Here is a 13,909-nt window from a genome sequence, read left to right as displayed (position 1 = left end):
TTCCATCCTCCCCTTAGTGTAACTTTTTTTTTTTTTAAACAAACCTTTAGATATCGCTTATAAAAAAAAGATAAAAATGTCTCGGCTGGACAAACAGAATGTTGAATGCAAATATATAGTTGGTATCAAAAAGTACAAGTTGAAACGTTATTCTGTACTAGTTTTGATTCAGTAAGCCTCAGCAATGACATCCTTGTTTAAAAACTACTAGTACCAAAAATGGTGACGACGTTTTAGTCGGACAAGGCTGCATTAAATAACAAATTGAAATCATCCAACTAGGCCTAAATGGGCTTCAAAACTTACGGCCCATGGCCCATGGTATATTTTACAAAGGAGATGGGCCTTATCCATCGAAAGCTAAAGAAAGCCCGTAAGCTATCCAACTTCCCAACACCCGCGTCATCAGTGTCTGAAACGCACCTCACCTGCGCAGGAAACGATCAGAAAATCCCTCCATGGTTAGTCGGTAATTGCAAAGCTCAGTCGCCATGGCAATCGACGTCCAAGTTTTGAAAGAAAGGTCATCTTCCTTTCAATCGATTCTTCTTCCTACTTTTTCTTTGTCAAAATAGTGTGAAATTTTGGATGATTATTTGCGGTTTAGTAGTTCAACTTGTATGAATTACAATGTCTGGACTTGTTTCTGCTGTAATTTTTATTTTTAATGTTAATATTTTAATTAGATAATATTTGATTTGATTTTTTTTTTTGGTGCTTTAGGTATATTAATTCTTGCAGGAGGCACTGTGTCCTACCAAATCCTGCAATTCTGTCCATTCTCTTCAAGGTCAGCGATGAATGGTCTCCCAATTTTTATTTTAATGATGAATTTATTAATTAGTTTTAAGGTTTAATTCTCTTGATCCATTTGTTAATGAAATTCTGGTTGAAAGTAGTTGTGGCTTTGTAGAACTAGGAATTTCTCTTATTCATTAAAATGAATGTGTTCATTGTATTTGTTAGAGTTTAGATGGGCAAAGCGACATCAGCATTCGTGTTTAAGATGACCAAAAAACGACATGACATGCCTTATGCTTGTCAAAAAATAGGACCGTAAACCATGCCATGGGCACGAAAGGGAAACAACAAGCACGAATTTGCGGAGTGGGATATTTCTTAAGAGTATAAAGTAATAGATATTGAGTTCAAATCCACGTAGCTTGCTCCTTTGTAGCTTAATCCGTTATATTGGGCTGTTCAATTGAATAGTAATGATCAACATTACTTGCATTTAAAATTTATAATGCATATTATTTACACCAAAATCGTTAATAGTGGTGGTCTGAAATAGTTATAGTACTATTCTTAATCTGATCTGTTTACTATTCAGGCTAAGGTTAAAAAATATTGCCAGGAAGTATGTAGCTTGGAGATTTCATTAGACCACCTTAAGGATACTGATTTCCCGCCACTTCTTGATTTATGCATGGAGCTTGATGATTCAGAGGTTGAAGCAGTTGACATATGCAATAAATCATTGTATGTTCTGGATGGAAAATATGCTCTGTTGTTGATGCGCGCTATTAATCAAAAGCTTCGAGTTGTGGATCTCTATGATTTGTCATTTGGAAAGAATTTCTCGAGGTATAGAGTGGAACTGGTTTTAATTGGTTTTGTGTTGATTGTTTTATTCTAAATTATCCGACATCTTATCTGGTACAACACTCACTGTCATAGTAGTAGCTTAATAAGAGGACTATTATGCGAGAGGCAATGATGAGGAGGGATACTTGTTGTACATGTGTATTGTGTCTTTGTTTCCATACGACTATAATACTGAGTGGATCACAACCAAACGTATTGGCAAATTAGTAGGTGATTGTTAGCTATCTATACCATCTTGTAGCCATTATGCATCCTAATATTGGAATGGTTAGGAATTTCACAGAAATTTGCGAATTGAATTTTATTGACAAAACTGAGTTATATTATCAAAGTTTTACAATAAAGAATCTGCTTAAATTTGGAATGTCAAAATATATGTTTCAGACCTGGTTTTTTCTATTAAGTTGTTCAGTATTCCTTTATAATGAATTTTAGGTTATTGTAGGCACATTGCCTTCTTTATGTGTATTGAGTAGTGTAGAGTCATGTTTATTATTTATTTTCTGAGAGAAATATATTTTATAGAGAAATGTATATCTGTAAATCAAATTGATTTTCCTACGTAAATTGTTTGCTATCACTAATTCAAGTTTAATTCTTAGGGATCTTTCTCAGAGAGGTCTAACATGCCAAGTTTTAAACTTGAGGTCGTCGCATTTTCGGAAGCTCAACATGATGGGGGAGTTCATGCGGATACACACCCTTAACCTTGATTTTAGTACTAAGCTCACTAGTTTTCAGGAGGATTGTTTTACTTGCATGCCCAACCTAAAGTGTCTTTCTCTGTGTGAGACAAGAATTTCAAATCTCTGGACAACCATCGCCGTACTTTCTAAACTCCCTTCTTTGGTTGAACTTCGATTTCAGAATTGGTTGGGCTGCAATAATGTTGGCCCTTTTTCTGCATCATCTAGTGGGAAGCCTGATGACAAAACTGATTCCAATCTGCCAAATAGTGTTCATTATGGTGGGCGACCGTCCATGTGTGTTGGGGAACCAACCGATTACAATTCAAGCATTGAAGAGGTGCTACGGAATTTGTTTGTAGTGGGTAATATGGGTGTAAATGATGATGAACAAAACATGGTTGAAGATTCATCAGATGATAGTGAACTGGACTCACCGAATCCCCTGCAAGAACATGGTTCTGCAGGGCTATTATCAAATGTTTTCTCAGGGTGGAATAGACAGGCCGATCCGCAAAATGAGGTAATAACATTGGTCTTTGCATTTGATTATGTGTTGAGTGTTCTAAGTGGGAATTTTTAAGTAGATTATCTTACTATGGAGCAAGCAACAACAACAGTATAATGGAGCAGGCAACTACCTTTCCAAATCCTATTGAAATTGTCGTCCTAGTATATTATTATAGTATTATTACAATTCTCCGTAATAGTAAGCTTGATATGCTTTGTATTCCCATTCTCTAACAGCCTCAGCTTTTGGGGTCAATGGTTGCCTCACGTGGAATCAGATTATCAGATCTCCATGTGTTTGAAACCTCCAAGTCCCATTCCCCTTCTATTTATTAATTTTCAAGGTGCATGGGGGAACTGCACCTTTATGTATTTATTTTTCTTCATGCTAAGTTGCAACACGATGGCAAGTGCCTTCGCCCATGAGCGGTAGGTCTCGGGTTCGAGACTTGGGAGCAGCCTCTCCATAAATGGGGGTAAGGCTAGCCGACATTCACCTCTCCCAGACCCTGCGTAAAGCGGGAGCCTTGTGCACTGGGTACGACCTTTTTAAGTTGCAACACGGGGTTGCACATGAGGGTGCAAGTTAGCTTGATATCCGTTGTTGGCCTGTTGCCTAACAAATTAAGCTTTTGAGGTCCAATTGCTGTCTTTCATATAAAGATAATTACTAAGCATGATTGTTCTACTATAAAATGTTGTAATTTTGTAGTCATCTTTGTCATCCAACCCTTTCTTCTGTATTCATGATAATCAAATTTCTACTTTGTTTGACATGCTTCTTTTGATGACTCACAGAACCAAAATGAAGAGGAGTCCTTGCAAGGTACCTTCACAAGGCATATTGGAGACATTGAATTGAAATATATTTCTTATCATGCTTCACCAATATGTTTTGAGAAACATTATAGAGAGTACATAATAGCCTCATTACCTCATTTGAGAAGTTTGGATAACTTGCCTATTGGAAAGATTGATCAGGAAAGGGCGAGGATTAAATTTTCAGAGTGTTTTGAGAATCTACCTTATCAGAGGAAGCATAAAGAGAATATTGTCCACATGTTACAGAAGCGTGAAATAAGAGCAAGCCAAACTCATGTGCAAAGTCCTGGTCAGAAATCATCAAATCTCTATGGAAAATCTCAACACTTCTATACAAGGTCTCTTTGTGCCGCTAAAATGGGATCTTCTGCCTGGCCTTTCTTGCACCCGCTATCGGTTTCAGGCAGTAACTTGGGAGGTGAAAGTAGGAGCTTTCGCCCTAGGCAGTTTGAGTATCATCCATCTGACTCTAGTCTAATGGTCTTTGGAACATTAGATGGTGAAGTAGTTGTAGTCAACCATGAGAATGAAAAAATTGTCAGTTATATCCCATCATCAGGAGCAATGAATAGTGTCCTGGGACTCTGTTGGCTCAAGAAGTATCCCTCTAAGGTGTGCAAAGTCATGATTTATTATTCTTAATATATAATTAACAGTTGAAGTTCTTTTTCCTTCTTTGGAGATTGTTGCACCTATCAATCCCAGAATGCTGCATCATTCTTTGATTGTTTTGTTTTTCTCATTGTATGCGGTTTAATTGGCCTGAAAAGTGTTCAAAACACAATGGCTGGTAACAGCATTCATGACAACTGAATGGAGTATGTGGGATTTGATTTGTCATATAATAGGTCTACGTTCTAAAGGAATTTCTTTAACTTAAGAACTTGGCCAGGTTGTAGGTGTAGGTAGAAATATAAGATATGGTATTTGATGGACAATCGGACATGCATATAACCACAGTATGGGTACAAGATTGCTCCAAAGTTGATAGTGAGCCTGATTTTTATGTCTACATTCAATTTTATGTCCTTTTAGATTGTTAATTTGAATTTAAAATTACTGCATCATGTTGTAAAGATTAGACGTCTATCTATCTCCTGATTTGGCAAATAATAATTCTGCCTTACATTTTTCCTCGTTGAATGTCAGCTAATAGCTGGGTCAGATAACGGTTCATTGAAATTATATGATATCCATCATACACGATCAATGGTAAGGGGCGTCTACCATAGTGCTGGTTCTGTGACTTTTGACGAGTTTGACCAGTTGACTTCTGTTCATGTTAACTCCACGGACGAACTATTTCTTGCTAGTGGATACTCAAGAGATGTTTCTTTGTATGACATAAGTAGTGGAAGACGCTTACAGGTGTTTACTGATATGCATCGGGAGCATATTAATGTACTGAAGTTTGCAAACCATTCCCCATCTCTTTTTGCGACTTCTTCATTTGATAAGGATGTCAAGATGTGGGATCTAAGACAGAAGCCAATACATCCTTGCTATACTTCTTCAAGCCCTAGGGGTAATGTGATGGTTTGCTTTTCTCCAGATGATCATTATCTTCTAGTGTCAGCTGTTGACAATAAGGTAACTTTTTGATTTGTTCATTACTATATAAATTTGGGCTGTCAATGTGTTTTCTTTGACCATTGGCGTTGATCTAGAAGTGATGTTGGATACCTGATTAAGAATCAAACTTGGTTCGATTGGTAAGATTTGATGCTTCCAGGGTAAAAATGGTGGAAAGTAAAATGTTCAATTGTTAAAATGGCATGTTTTTTTTCTTTTCCTATAAAGTTTTTAGATGTATTTTTTTCTTTCTATTTTGTTATTATTTCACTCGAATTTTGTAGTAAGGTCTCTTATTAGGAAATTGATGTTACCATCAAGTTGGTGCACTCAGTCAGGTTAGTTGTAGATTGTGGGATATGTAGGAGGCGTTACTGTTGAAAGCTTAAGCTATTTTTCCTTTTTTGGTATATTTTGTTCATTGTTATTTTGTTATGGTTCACTTGTTCTTCCAGACATATTAGCATACTGATTACCTTGTTGATGATCTCAGGTTCGACAACTTCTGGCAGTTGATGGGAGACTTCACTTGAATTTTGAGATAGCCTCTACAGGAAGCTCTCAGAATTACACCCGATCCTATTACATGAATGGAAGGGATTATATCATCAGCGGGAGTTGTGATGAGCATGTAGTCCGCATATGTTGTGCTCAAACTGGGAGGCGGCTGAGGGATATATCTTTGGAGGTACTGATTTCTAATTTAAAGTACCAGGAAACAATGTTTCTTTGTCAGATATGCATGTTCAAATACCATCTAGTGAAATAGGATAATGTTCTTTCTACGTATGATGCCAAACTCTACTGTTGTTGGCAGTGCTTCACCTTGTATTTGATTGAAGTTGCAAGTTATCATTATCATTGGCAAAAATAAGCGTTACGATTCGTTCTCAATAATAAGGAATATGAAAATAGGAGATGAAAGAAACCAAAAATACAGTGAAAGGTAATGCCTTGAACTTGAGAGTATCGAAAGGAGGAAAAAGGGAATAAAATTCAAAAGGGGTAGGGGAAAAGGATTTGAAGAAGTATTTTCATCTACTAATGGTGAATTCCACTAGACACTAGTTACTTTGAAGAAAACAATGATACAAATTTCAGTTTTTATGCAGGGACGAGGAGGATCTGGAAGTTCTATGTTTGTGCAATCGTTAAGGGGAGATCCTTTCAGAGTGAGTTTCATTCTTACTACTGGTATCCACTTTTTTGGTCAATCGAGTAGAGTTGTAAACATTCATACTATTGTTAGATGAGATAGTGGGTTAATTTCTTAAAATAACCCCTCCCACTTAACCCCTAAAAGGGGGGAAAAGGTTAAGAAATAGGAGACACTCTTCATAAGTGATTACTAGAGTACTTAGACTTATAGTTATTTTTTTTCATACAACTTTATTTTTCTTGTAAACATATAGAGATTTCATGAATTTTAGCGTTTCCCTTTTACACTTTAACAGGTTACAGAATTCTCATGCTGTAACTATCTTCCTTTTTATTTTTTGGACGGAAACGAATATTCTGATTAGCAATAAATTATCGAAGACTTCAACAGTTCTATATACGGGTCAGCTTAATTTGTGCTGTAGTCTCGGTTGCCTTTTCAAATCATGCCACAATGATAAAGTCGTAAACTTGTAAAGAACAACACTGTTATGTCTTGCTCACCTCAAAAGAATCCTCTAGCAGTGTGCAGGCTACATTATGTTTAACGTAGTTTTTTTTCAAATATCCAAGTGATGCCAAGGATTAATGTTCCTCCATTATTAACCTAAATATTTTTTTCCCAAAAATATCTTGCACCCAGGAATTCAACATGAGCATCTTGGGAACATATATGCGTCCAAGCTCGAGGTCCGAAATTGTCAAGGTATAGGACTTATGCTTCTGTATATTTATGTTATTGAAAAACGTCATCACGTGAGACACTAAGGTTTTCTGCATGCAACATTGCAGGTCAACATGCTAGCATCCAGTGACTATGCCAAGGAACACCTTGATGGTCAGCAGCCTTGCCCAACCAATAATATGGGAGGTTGATGTATGTATGTACCTTATTTGTAAGCTACGCATGCATGTGAACAACTCTTATGTCCTAGGAAAGCATCTGCAAAGGTGCAAAAACGCGAACATCTCTACCATCAGTTTGGTCTACCGGTACATCACATTTTGCCCATCCCATCTTCGTTTGCTCTCCTGTGCGGGACTGTGGACGTACTAATTGAACCTGCATGCGTCGCAACTGTTGGATGAGATCCAGTGGCTGGTAGAGCTGATTCTTTACTTGAGTAAAAGATACAGTTCATTTGTTTTGCTATTGTAGAGGTACATGTGATATGCCGTGTAATGAGTGCCAGCCTCGGCTGGCTATATGGGTTAGAAGGTGGTTAGTAGTCTCTTACGGAGTGTCTGTCATAGGTGCTTCTGGTTGTAAAATAAACTTGTTAGTGCTGGTATGAATAAGAATTTTACGGAGAGCATCGGTCTCTGGCGGAGTTTCGGTTATAATTTACAATTTCACACAAAATGCCTGACTTGAGCTTCCACAGCTTGAGTTAGACGGCAAGATCCCCCAAAACTCAAAGGTGGACATTCTTTTTACCCTGGCTTTATTTGTTCCCACTACTAACCTAAGGAAAATGATTTTTGCACGCGCTCGTTTACCTCCTTAACAGCTCCTCTTCTTTCTTTCCAAATGTTGAATCGAACAAATAAAAGGAGAATAAAGGGCCACAATTAAGAGGGAATTGAAGGGGTGCAATAATTTTCTAGTATAACATAGTGGTTGTTATATCCTATGCAGTCTAACTCTTCGTCCGCATGAATGATATGTTAGTCATACGACTCCTACCACAAATTTATAATACAATATATGTGGCAATTAATCCGATGGCACTATGTAAATTTCTTTTATAATATGGTGGTAGGTATACCCTATGTGACACCACATTATAGGGAAGTGAATTAATCACAAAGCCAAAACAAACAAACGTGGTAGGTAAATTTCTTTTCTTGAATTTGAGTCTTACAAGGACCTCTTCTGATAGACACAAATGCAAGTGGCCTTAAACCGCGTGTTCATACTAAGAACAACTGTCCACGCGATAAGTGGTGTTTAACCGTTTATTAATTATAAAAAGGCTTATTATATTAACACACCACCCATTGTTGAATAAACTCCACATACTTAATACACCTCACATTTGCTTTTTTAATTAAAAATTATCTTAATAAACCTCATACTTCTCCATAATACCCTCACATCCCACCTTTTCAACATACACCTTATATTTTCTACATACACTGTACATTTTCTATACACCCCACATTCTTCAAATCTTTTTTTGAAGGAAAAAACCCTAACATCTTGCGTGCTGTATGTGGAGAGAAGAAAACAGACACTTGAAAGGTGCCAATTGAATGGAATGGGTAATTGCAATAATTCACCCTTAAATTGAATGAGTTTGTTGACCTTAAAAACTACCAAGCATATGTGGCGCGCAGGCCGAGTAACTAATGAGCTAACTATGTTCTTCGGTTATGTGCGAGGCGTGACAACTCGACAGCCAAGCTCGACCAAGGAGTAAAATGTTGATGTTGTAATGAGCGCGTTGCTGACTTCTTAATCTTGCGATCGCGGCCAATGAAGGAACACATCTCAGCCTTTGGGTTCTAGAGCTTGAAGACAAGGCTGCTAGTCTTGTGAAGTTCATGGATTGTTGGCGCCGGGTTCAGTCACGGTGATTATATTCGTGAGGATATAAGCATGCCAAACTGATACCAGACTATATGGACACAAATACTCAAAAGAGATGCATGTCTTGATGGTGAATGTGGTTTGACCGTCAGAATGCCAAACTCTAAAAGATACTTGTGAATATCCAATCATAAAACAACTCGGCGTTTAACGTGCCAAGCCTAGTAACCTGTAACACCACACTTCACTAAGAAGGCTAATAAGATGACCTCTACCAACAAGAACTCGAAAATCCTTGTCGACCGAGACTTGGATAAATAACCAGTCGGTCTCGAAGCAGTGCTATTTATCCAAACTGAAGGTGCTCCTTGATCGGCTGATTCTACGACTCCAATGTTGTTTATCCAAACTAAAGAAGTTGTTTGTTGCCTTCACAGTGTTGTTTATCCAAATTGAAGATGTGTTGGCAGGAGAAAGGGGAGAAAGATAAAATCTCAAAGGTTGTTGAGAAGCTTTGCGTAGGGCAATTTGTGTGTTAAATTGGAGGGCTTAGATAATGCACTCCCTTCTCTATTTATAGTAGCCAACCCCCTCATGGCTGAGCTAGAATCATATTCGGATTAGAACTCCTCAATGTAATCTAATTAGGTCTCGGCCAATCCTGACTCTAATAGGACTCTAGACCAAACTTTTAAACAAACCAGATTCATCACCTAATTCCCAGTATCCTTAACCTTACGACTCCAAGTTGCACTAGGTTTCGACTACTTCACTCTTATCTAAACCAATTCCCTTTGCAATAGGATTCAGCTAGCCTTAACTGGACGGTCCACAAGAAAATTCTAGATCAATGTCAATGGGCCGAGAATAATCCCAAGCTCGGCCCAAACAGAGTTATATTGCAGTAATTCACCATTGAAAACAATGAGGTACCAAGAAAAGAAAAAAATGCATATTATTAGAGAAGTTCCTAAGAGACCTAAGAGGGAAGCATTTAGGTAATATGGCTTTCTAGGAATTGAAAATAAATATTAGGCGTAATATTAGAGAAGCCCTATTATTATAGGGCTTGGGTAGTATAGTTTCTGGGAAATCACAAGCATATATTTGGGACTAATCTCCTTTGAAATCAAAATCAGGGAATAAAATAACGCAGATAGCTTAAACAATGCTCATAGCTTGGTTAGGGTTTTGTTCAACAATGGAGAGTAAGGGGTTTTGATAGTTGAAGAAGGTAACTAATACATTAAAAGTGATTTAGGGTGTTTTTTAGAAATTTCTTGTTTTTTTTTTAAAAAAACCTAATAAGGTCGAAATTGTCATTACATAATACGGATAAATCATTTAATATTAAATTTTAATATGAAATGTATTCAACATTTTGTAGGATGCTAATAAAAAAAATCTTATAAAAACTCTTTACAATCAACGACTAACTAGACCCGGCAGTTTCTGACACAACACGAAAACGACATGAAAATAACGGCTTTCGGGTCAACACGATAACTTATTAGGTCATTATCGGGTGACCGGTTAATAATGGGTATACACGCGGGTAACACGTGGGTAGCCCGTTTCGACCCGTTGAGAAAAAAATTATTTTGATAATTTTAAAGTTTAATTACTAAAAGATTTATTATAAAATACAATAGCCATATTAATATATACAATATATTCTATATTAAATATATAGTTTTGTATTATTATTCTATATAAGTTTTAAAAAAAAAGTTTTTGTCATTATTTATTTTTATTATGAGAGTTTCTTATTATCATTACTAGGATAAATTTTACTTAACATGTTGTTGTCCAAAATTAAAATAAACAATACAGTATTTGTATAGGCAAGAACTAAGAAGACATACATACACATATGAAAAATGTGAAAGAATATATAAACACTCGTGATTCATCATTATTCCTCCACGTTGCATTATCGTTTAAATTTTTAAAATCCTCCAAACCTTCTTGAATAATGTTTTTTATTTGAGGGTAAAATTAATAAAATTAATAATAATTATGTAGAAGTGTAAAAAATGTAAAAAAAATAATAATATACAATCACTCATAGTGACAAACTTTACAACTTTCATGAAAGGGTCAGCTTCGAAATCCAACACTATAATTCATAAACCTTAAATTTATATTTAACTGTCAATTGCCATTTACGCTTTATTCTTCTTACTGAATTTCATTTTTAAAATTTTCTTTTTTGAAAACATGATCATCTGGCAGATGTAAGAAGATGAACGGTTCAGATATTTGATATCATGTTTCGATATTTACGGTTAACTGAAATATGAGTTGATGTCATATAATTTGTAGAAACTTTATAAACATCAAGCAATATTTTGACTAACTGTAAAACTTTGAATATAATATTAACGATCCAAACCCTTCATCTTCTTGCATCCTTTAATCGATCAAGTTTTCAAAAGAGAAAATCTGAAAAAACAAAATTTGATTAGAACAATGAAGCGTAAATGTAAACAACAATCAACGGTTAAATTTTGATCTATGATTTATATGACTATAGTGACGTATTTCGAAGTTAAGCTCTTCATGAAAGTTGTAAAGCTTGTCATTACGAGCGTTTATATATTTTTTCTATATATTTTTTTAAACTTCTACATTAATTACAAAACTATTAAAGACTTTAGGTAAGTGGAAATATACTTAAAAGAAAAATGCGTTTTTATGTTTTAGATGTGACAATATGGTATGTATATAATTATTTAGTATTATGTTTTTCATTTGATTATTTATTGGTTTAAAATATATTTTCCTTAATGGGTAATGAGTCGGGTCATATTACCTGTTAATATTATCAGGTCGATTTCAGGTCGGGTCATTTTACCCGTGTATTTTAACGGGTGTTACACGACACGACCTATTAAGATATCAAGTATGACATGAAAATGACACGAACACGAAAAACACGACACGAATGCCAGGTTTACGACTAACAATTACTTGTACAGAATTGTTAAACTCATTTCGTTGCATCTGAACATAGGGTTAAAAACGAGGAATCTAGTTCACAGTGCAAAAATACCGCGTGGACCGCCTCTCTGTATCGCACTCTTACCTCACGGACTCAATAAATATGTTACAAAAGTTGCACCCTTACAGCTGTGCAGTGAGACCCAGTCCTCATTTATTCTTAGTTCATCATCCCAACTGCACACGTACTATTTTTGTCCTATATATTTCAATTTTACTAAAAAAATTATTTTCCAAACTGAAATAAAATTAGAACAAGTAAAAATAAATTTCTTTGGGTAAGAAAAAAAATCATTGTAAAGATAATTTGCACATAGTTATTCCATTTTTAACAGGTGATGTGAGATGAGAATTGAATTTAGAATTTCTGTGCAGAAGTATAGGGTAATTTGTACTACTAATATTAAAATATAAGTAATGTTTTATAGATCAAATTTGCAAACTAAATGATATATCACTAATAAGAAATAATCATATTAATCAACGCTTAAGTAATAATCTAATCACTTTCATGCCATTTAATTTACAAAATTTAGCCTACACATTTAGTCTCTCTAACATTATCCTTAAAATATATTCACACTAGGGTAAGAAATTAGAACTAAACCACACAATAGATGTAACATAATAATTTAACAATAAACTTGTCATTTATGATAATTAAACTTAAACCGTGAACCAGAGAAATACCACTACATAGTACTAGTTGGTTTCCATGTTTACAAATTAATGAAATTATAGATAAGTTAATTCAGAAAATATAACCCAAAAAAATTGAATTTTAAATAAACATTATATACTCCTCTTTTTATTAATGTCAACTAAAAAATCTAAGATCATTTACACTATTCTATAACTTGTTTAATAAATAAAAAAATAATATTGACTTGGTTTTTTTGGAGGGTATCCAAAGTTGCCAACTCAAGTTCTCTCTCACTCGCTATTAAATACCAGCTTGAGCTCTCACAATCCTCCATACTGCCCCAAGTACACTTCTCAACTACGACTCGTCCTTTGAGTTCACCAGGCAAGATGAAGCTCTACTTTCCACTCCTCTGTTTCCTTCTTCTTACCTCCTCTTTCATGGATCCAGCCATGGCCCTCGCTACTTCACGTAAGTGTTTAGATTTTGCCCAAGTAAATGGAGATGTTCTCTTTTGCCATATTATCTGGTTGTTAAACTGTGAATCTCGATCATTAATTATCTAAACTTGTGATAAACCATATAGTTTAGATCGGCATTTTGATGATATAAGTTCGACAACAGAACTTACTCGTCGAACCATGCATGTCATCTGCTTTGAAAAGTTTAATTAGTTTGATCACCGTATGTTAAGATGTTAAGTGGGTTTATTAATCTTGCAGCATATTGCAGCGACAAGTGCTCGACGAGGTGTGCAGTAGCAGGAGTTCAGGATCGATGCATGAAGTATTGTGGGATATGCTGTGAAGCGTGCAAGTGTGTGCCGTCTGGGACTTATGGGAACAAGCACGAGTGCCCTTGCTACAGGGACAAGAAGAACGACAAGGGCAAGCCCAAGTGCCCCTAATTTAATTACTCAAATTTTCTGTGTCTAGTTTAATCTTTATGGAGAATGTTAATTAGGGTTAAAGTTGGTCTGCTTTAGTAATAATAGCAAGAATTAGTAGTTGATCCCTTTTATGTTTGGTATGAGTCCAGTTATATAGTTTTATGTTGTGATCTTGATCTTGGTTGTTTATGTCCAATGGCAGTTGGATTTTCATAAAATAAATAAATTATTTGTCTTCTTTTTTATTTTTTTCATAATCATTTCAATTTTTCAGTTTTTATTTTCATGATTACGGTATTTTCATTACCGATAAAATTGGATTATTAGTCTCCATGGTGATAGAATAACTAGAAGATAGCTCATGTAGTAAAAAAGATTAGGATTTAAGCTCATGTGGTGAACTCTGTTAGTATTTATGCTCAAAATCGAAAATTTCATCAACTCTCCGTTAATTATTAGCACGTGAGCCACACATATGAGGCTAA

The 13,909-nt window shown here is 35.4% G+C and overlaps 1 protein-coding gene across 2 annotated transcripts; it reads left to right on the top strand.

Annotated features, from left to right (window-relative positions):
* Positions 1-357: 357 nt before the first annotated feature.
* LOC103420084 (protein DWD HYPERSENSITIVE TO UV-B 1-like) lies at positions 358-7,700 on the top strand. 2 transcript variants are annotated; one of them, XR_011581326.1, is made up of 10 exons: positions 358-523; positions 724-790; positions 1,334-1,587; positions 2,211-2,817; positions 3,603-4,238; positions 4,776-5,216; positions 5,692-5,886; positions 6,300-6,370; positions 7,000-7,062; positions 7,149-7,700. XR_011581326.1 is itself a non-coding variant. In XM_070822339.1 (10 exons), the coding sequence occupies exons 1-10, from the start codon at positions 492-494 to the stop codon at positions 7,230-7,232; spliced, it is 2,439 nt and encodes an 812-aa protein (XP_070678440.1). In that variant the 5' UTR covers positions 358-491; the 3' UTR covers positions 7,233-7,700. The 2 variants fall into 2 exon arrangements, 1 of the variants encoding a protein (XP_070678440.1); XM_070822339.1 differs by having other exon boundaries at positions 6,311-6,370.
* The last annotated feature ends 6,209 nt before the right edge of the window (positions 7,701-13,909 follow it).

The sequence above is a fragment of the Malus domestica genome, chromosome 05 (genome assembly GCF_042453785.1).
Source record: "Malus domestica chromosome 05, GDT2T_hap1".
In the NCBI taxonomy this organism is placed as follows: domain Eukaryota; kingdom Viridiplantae; phylum Streptophyta; class Magnoliopsida; order Rosales; family Rosaceae; genus Malus; species Malus domestica.
The sequence above is the reverse complement of the archived record's forward strand: the minus strand, read 5'-3'. Positions and strand labels throughout refer to the sequence as shown.

What these genes read in the sequence shown, in the direction of transcription:
- LOC103420084 (XM_070822339.1), top strand. Translation starts at nt 492, where the DNA reads ATGGCAATCGACGTCCAAGTTTTGAAAGAAAG. An exon ending in TTTGGAAAGAATTTCTCGAG is followed by an intron (nt 1,588 to 2,210) that starts GTATAGAGTGGA and finishes TTTAATTCTTAG; the next exon opens with GGATCTTTCTCAGAGAGGTC. An exon ending in TCAAGAAGTATCCCTCTAAG is followed by an intron (nt 4,239 to 4,775) that starts GTGTGCAAAGTC and finishes GTTGAATGTCAG; the next exon opens with CTAATAGCTGGGTCAGATAA.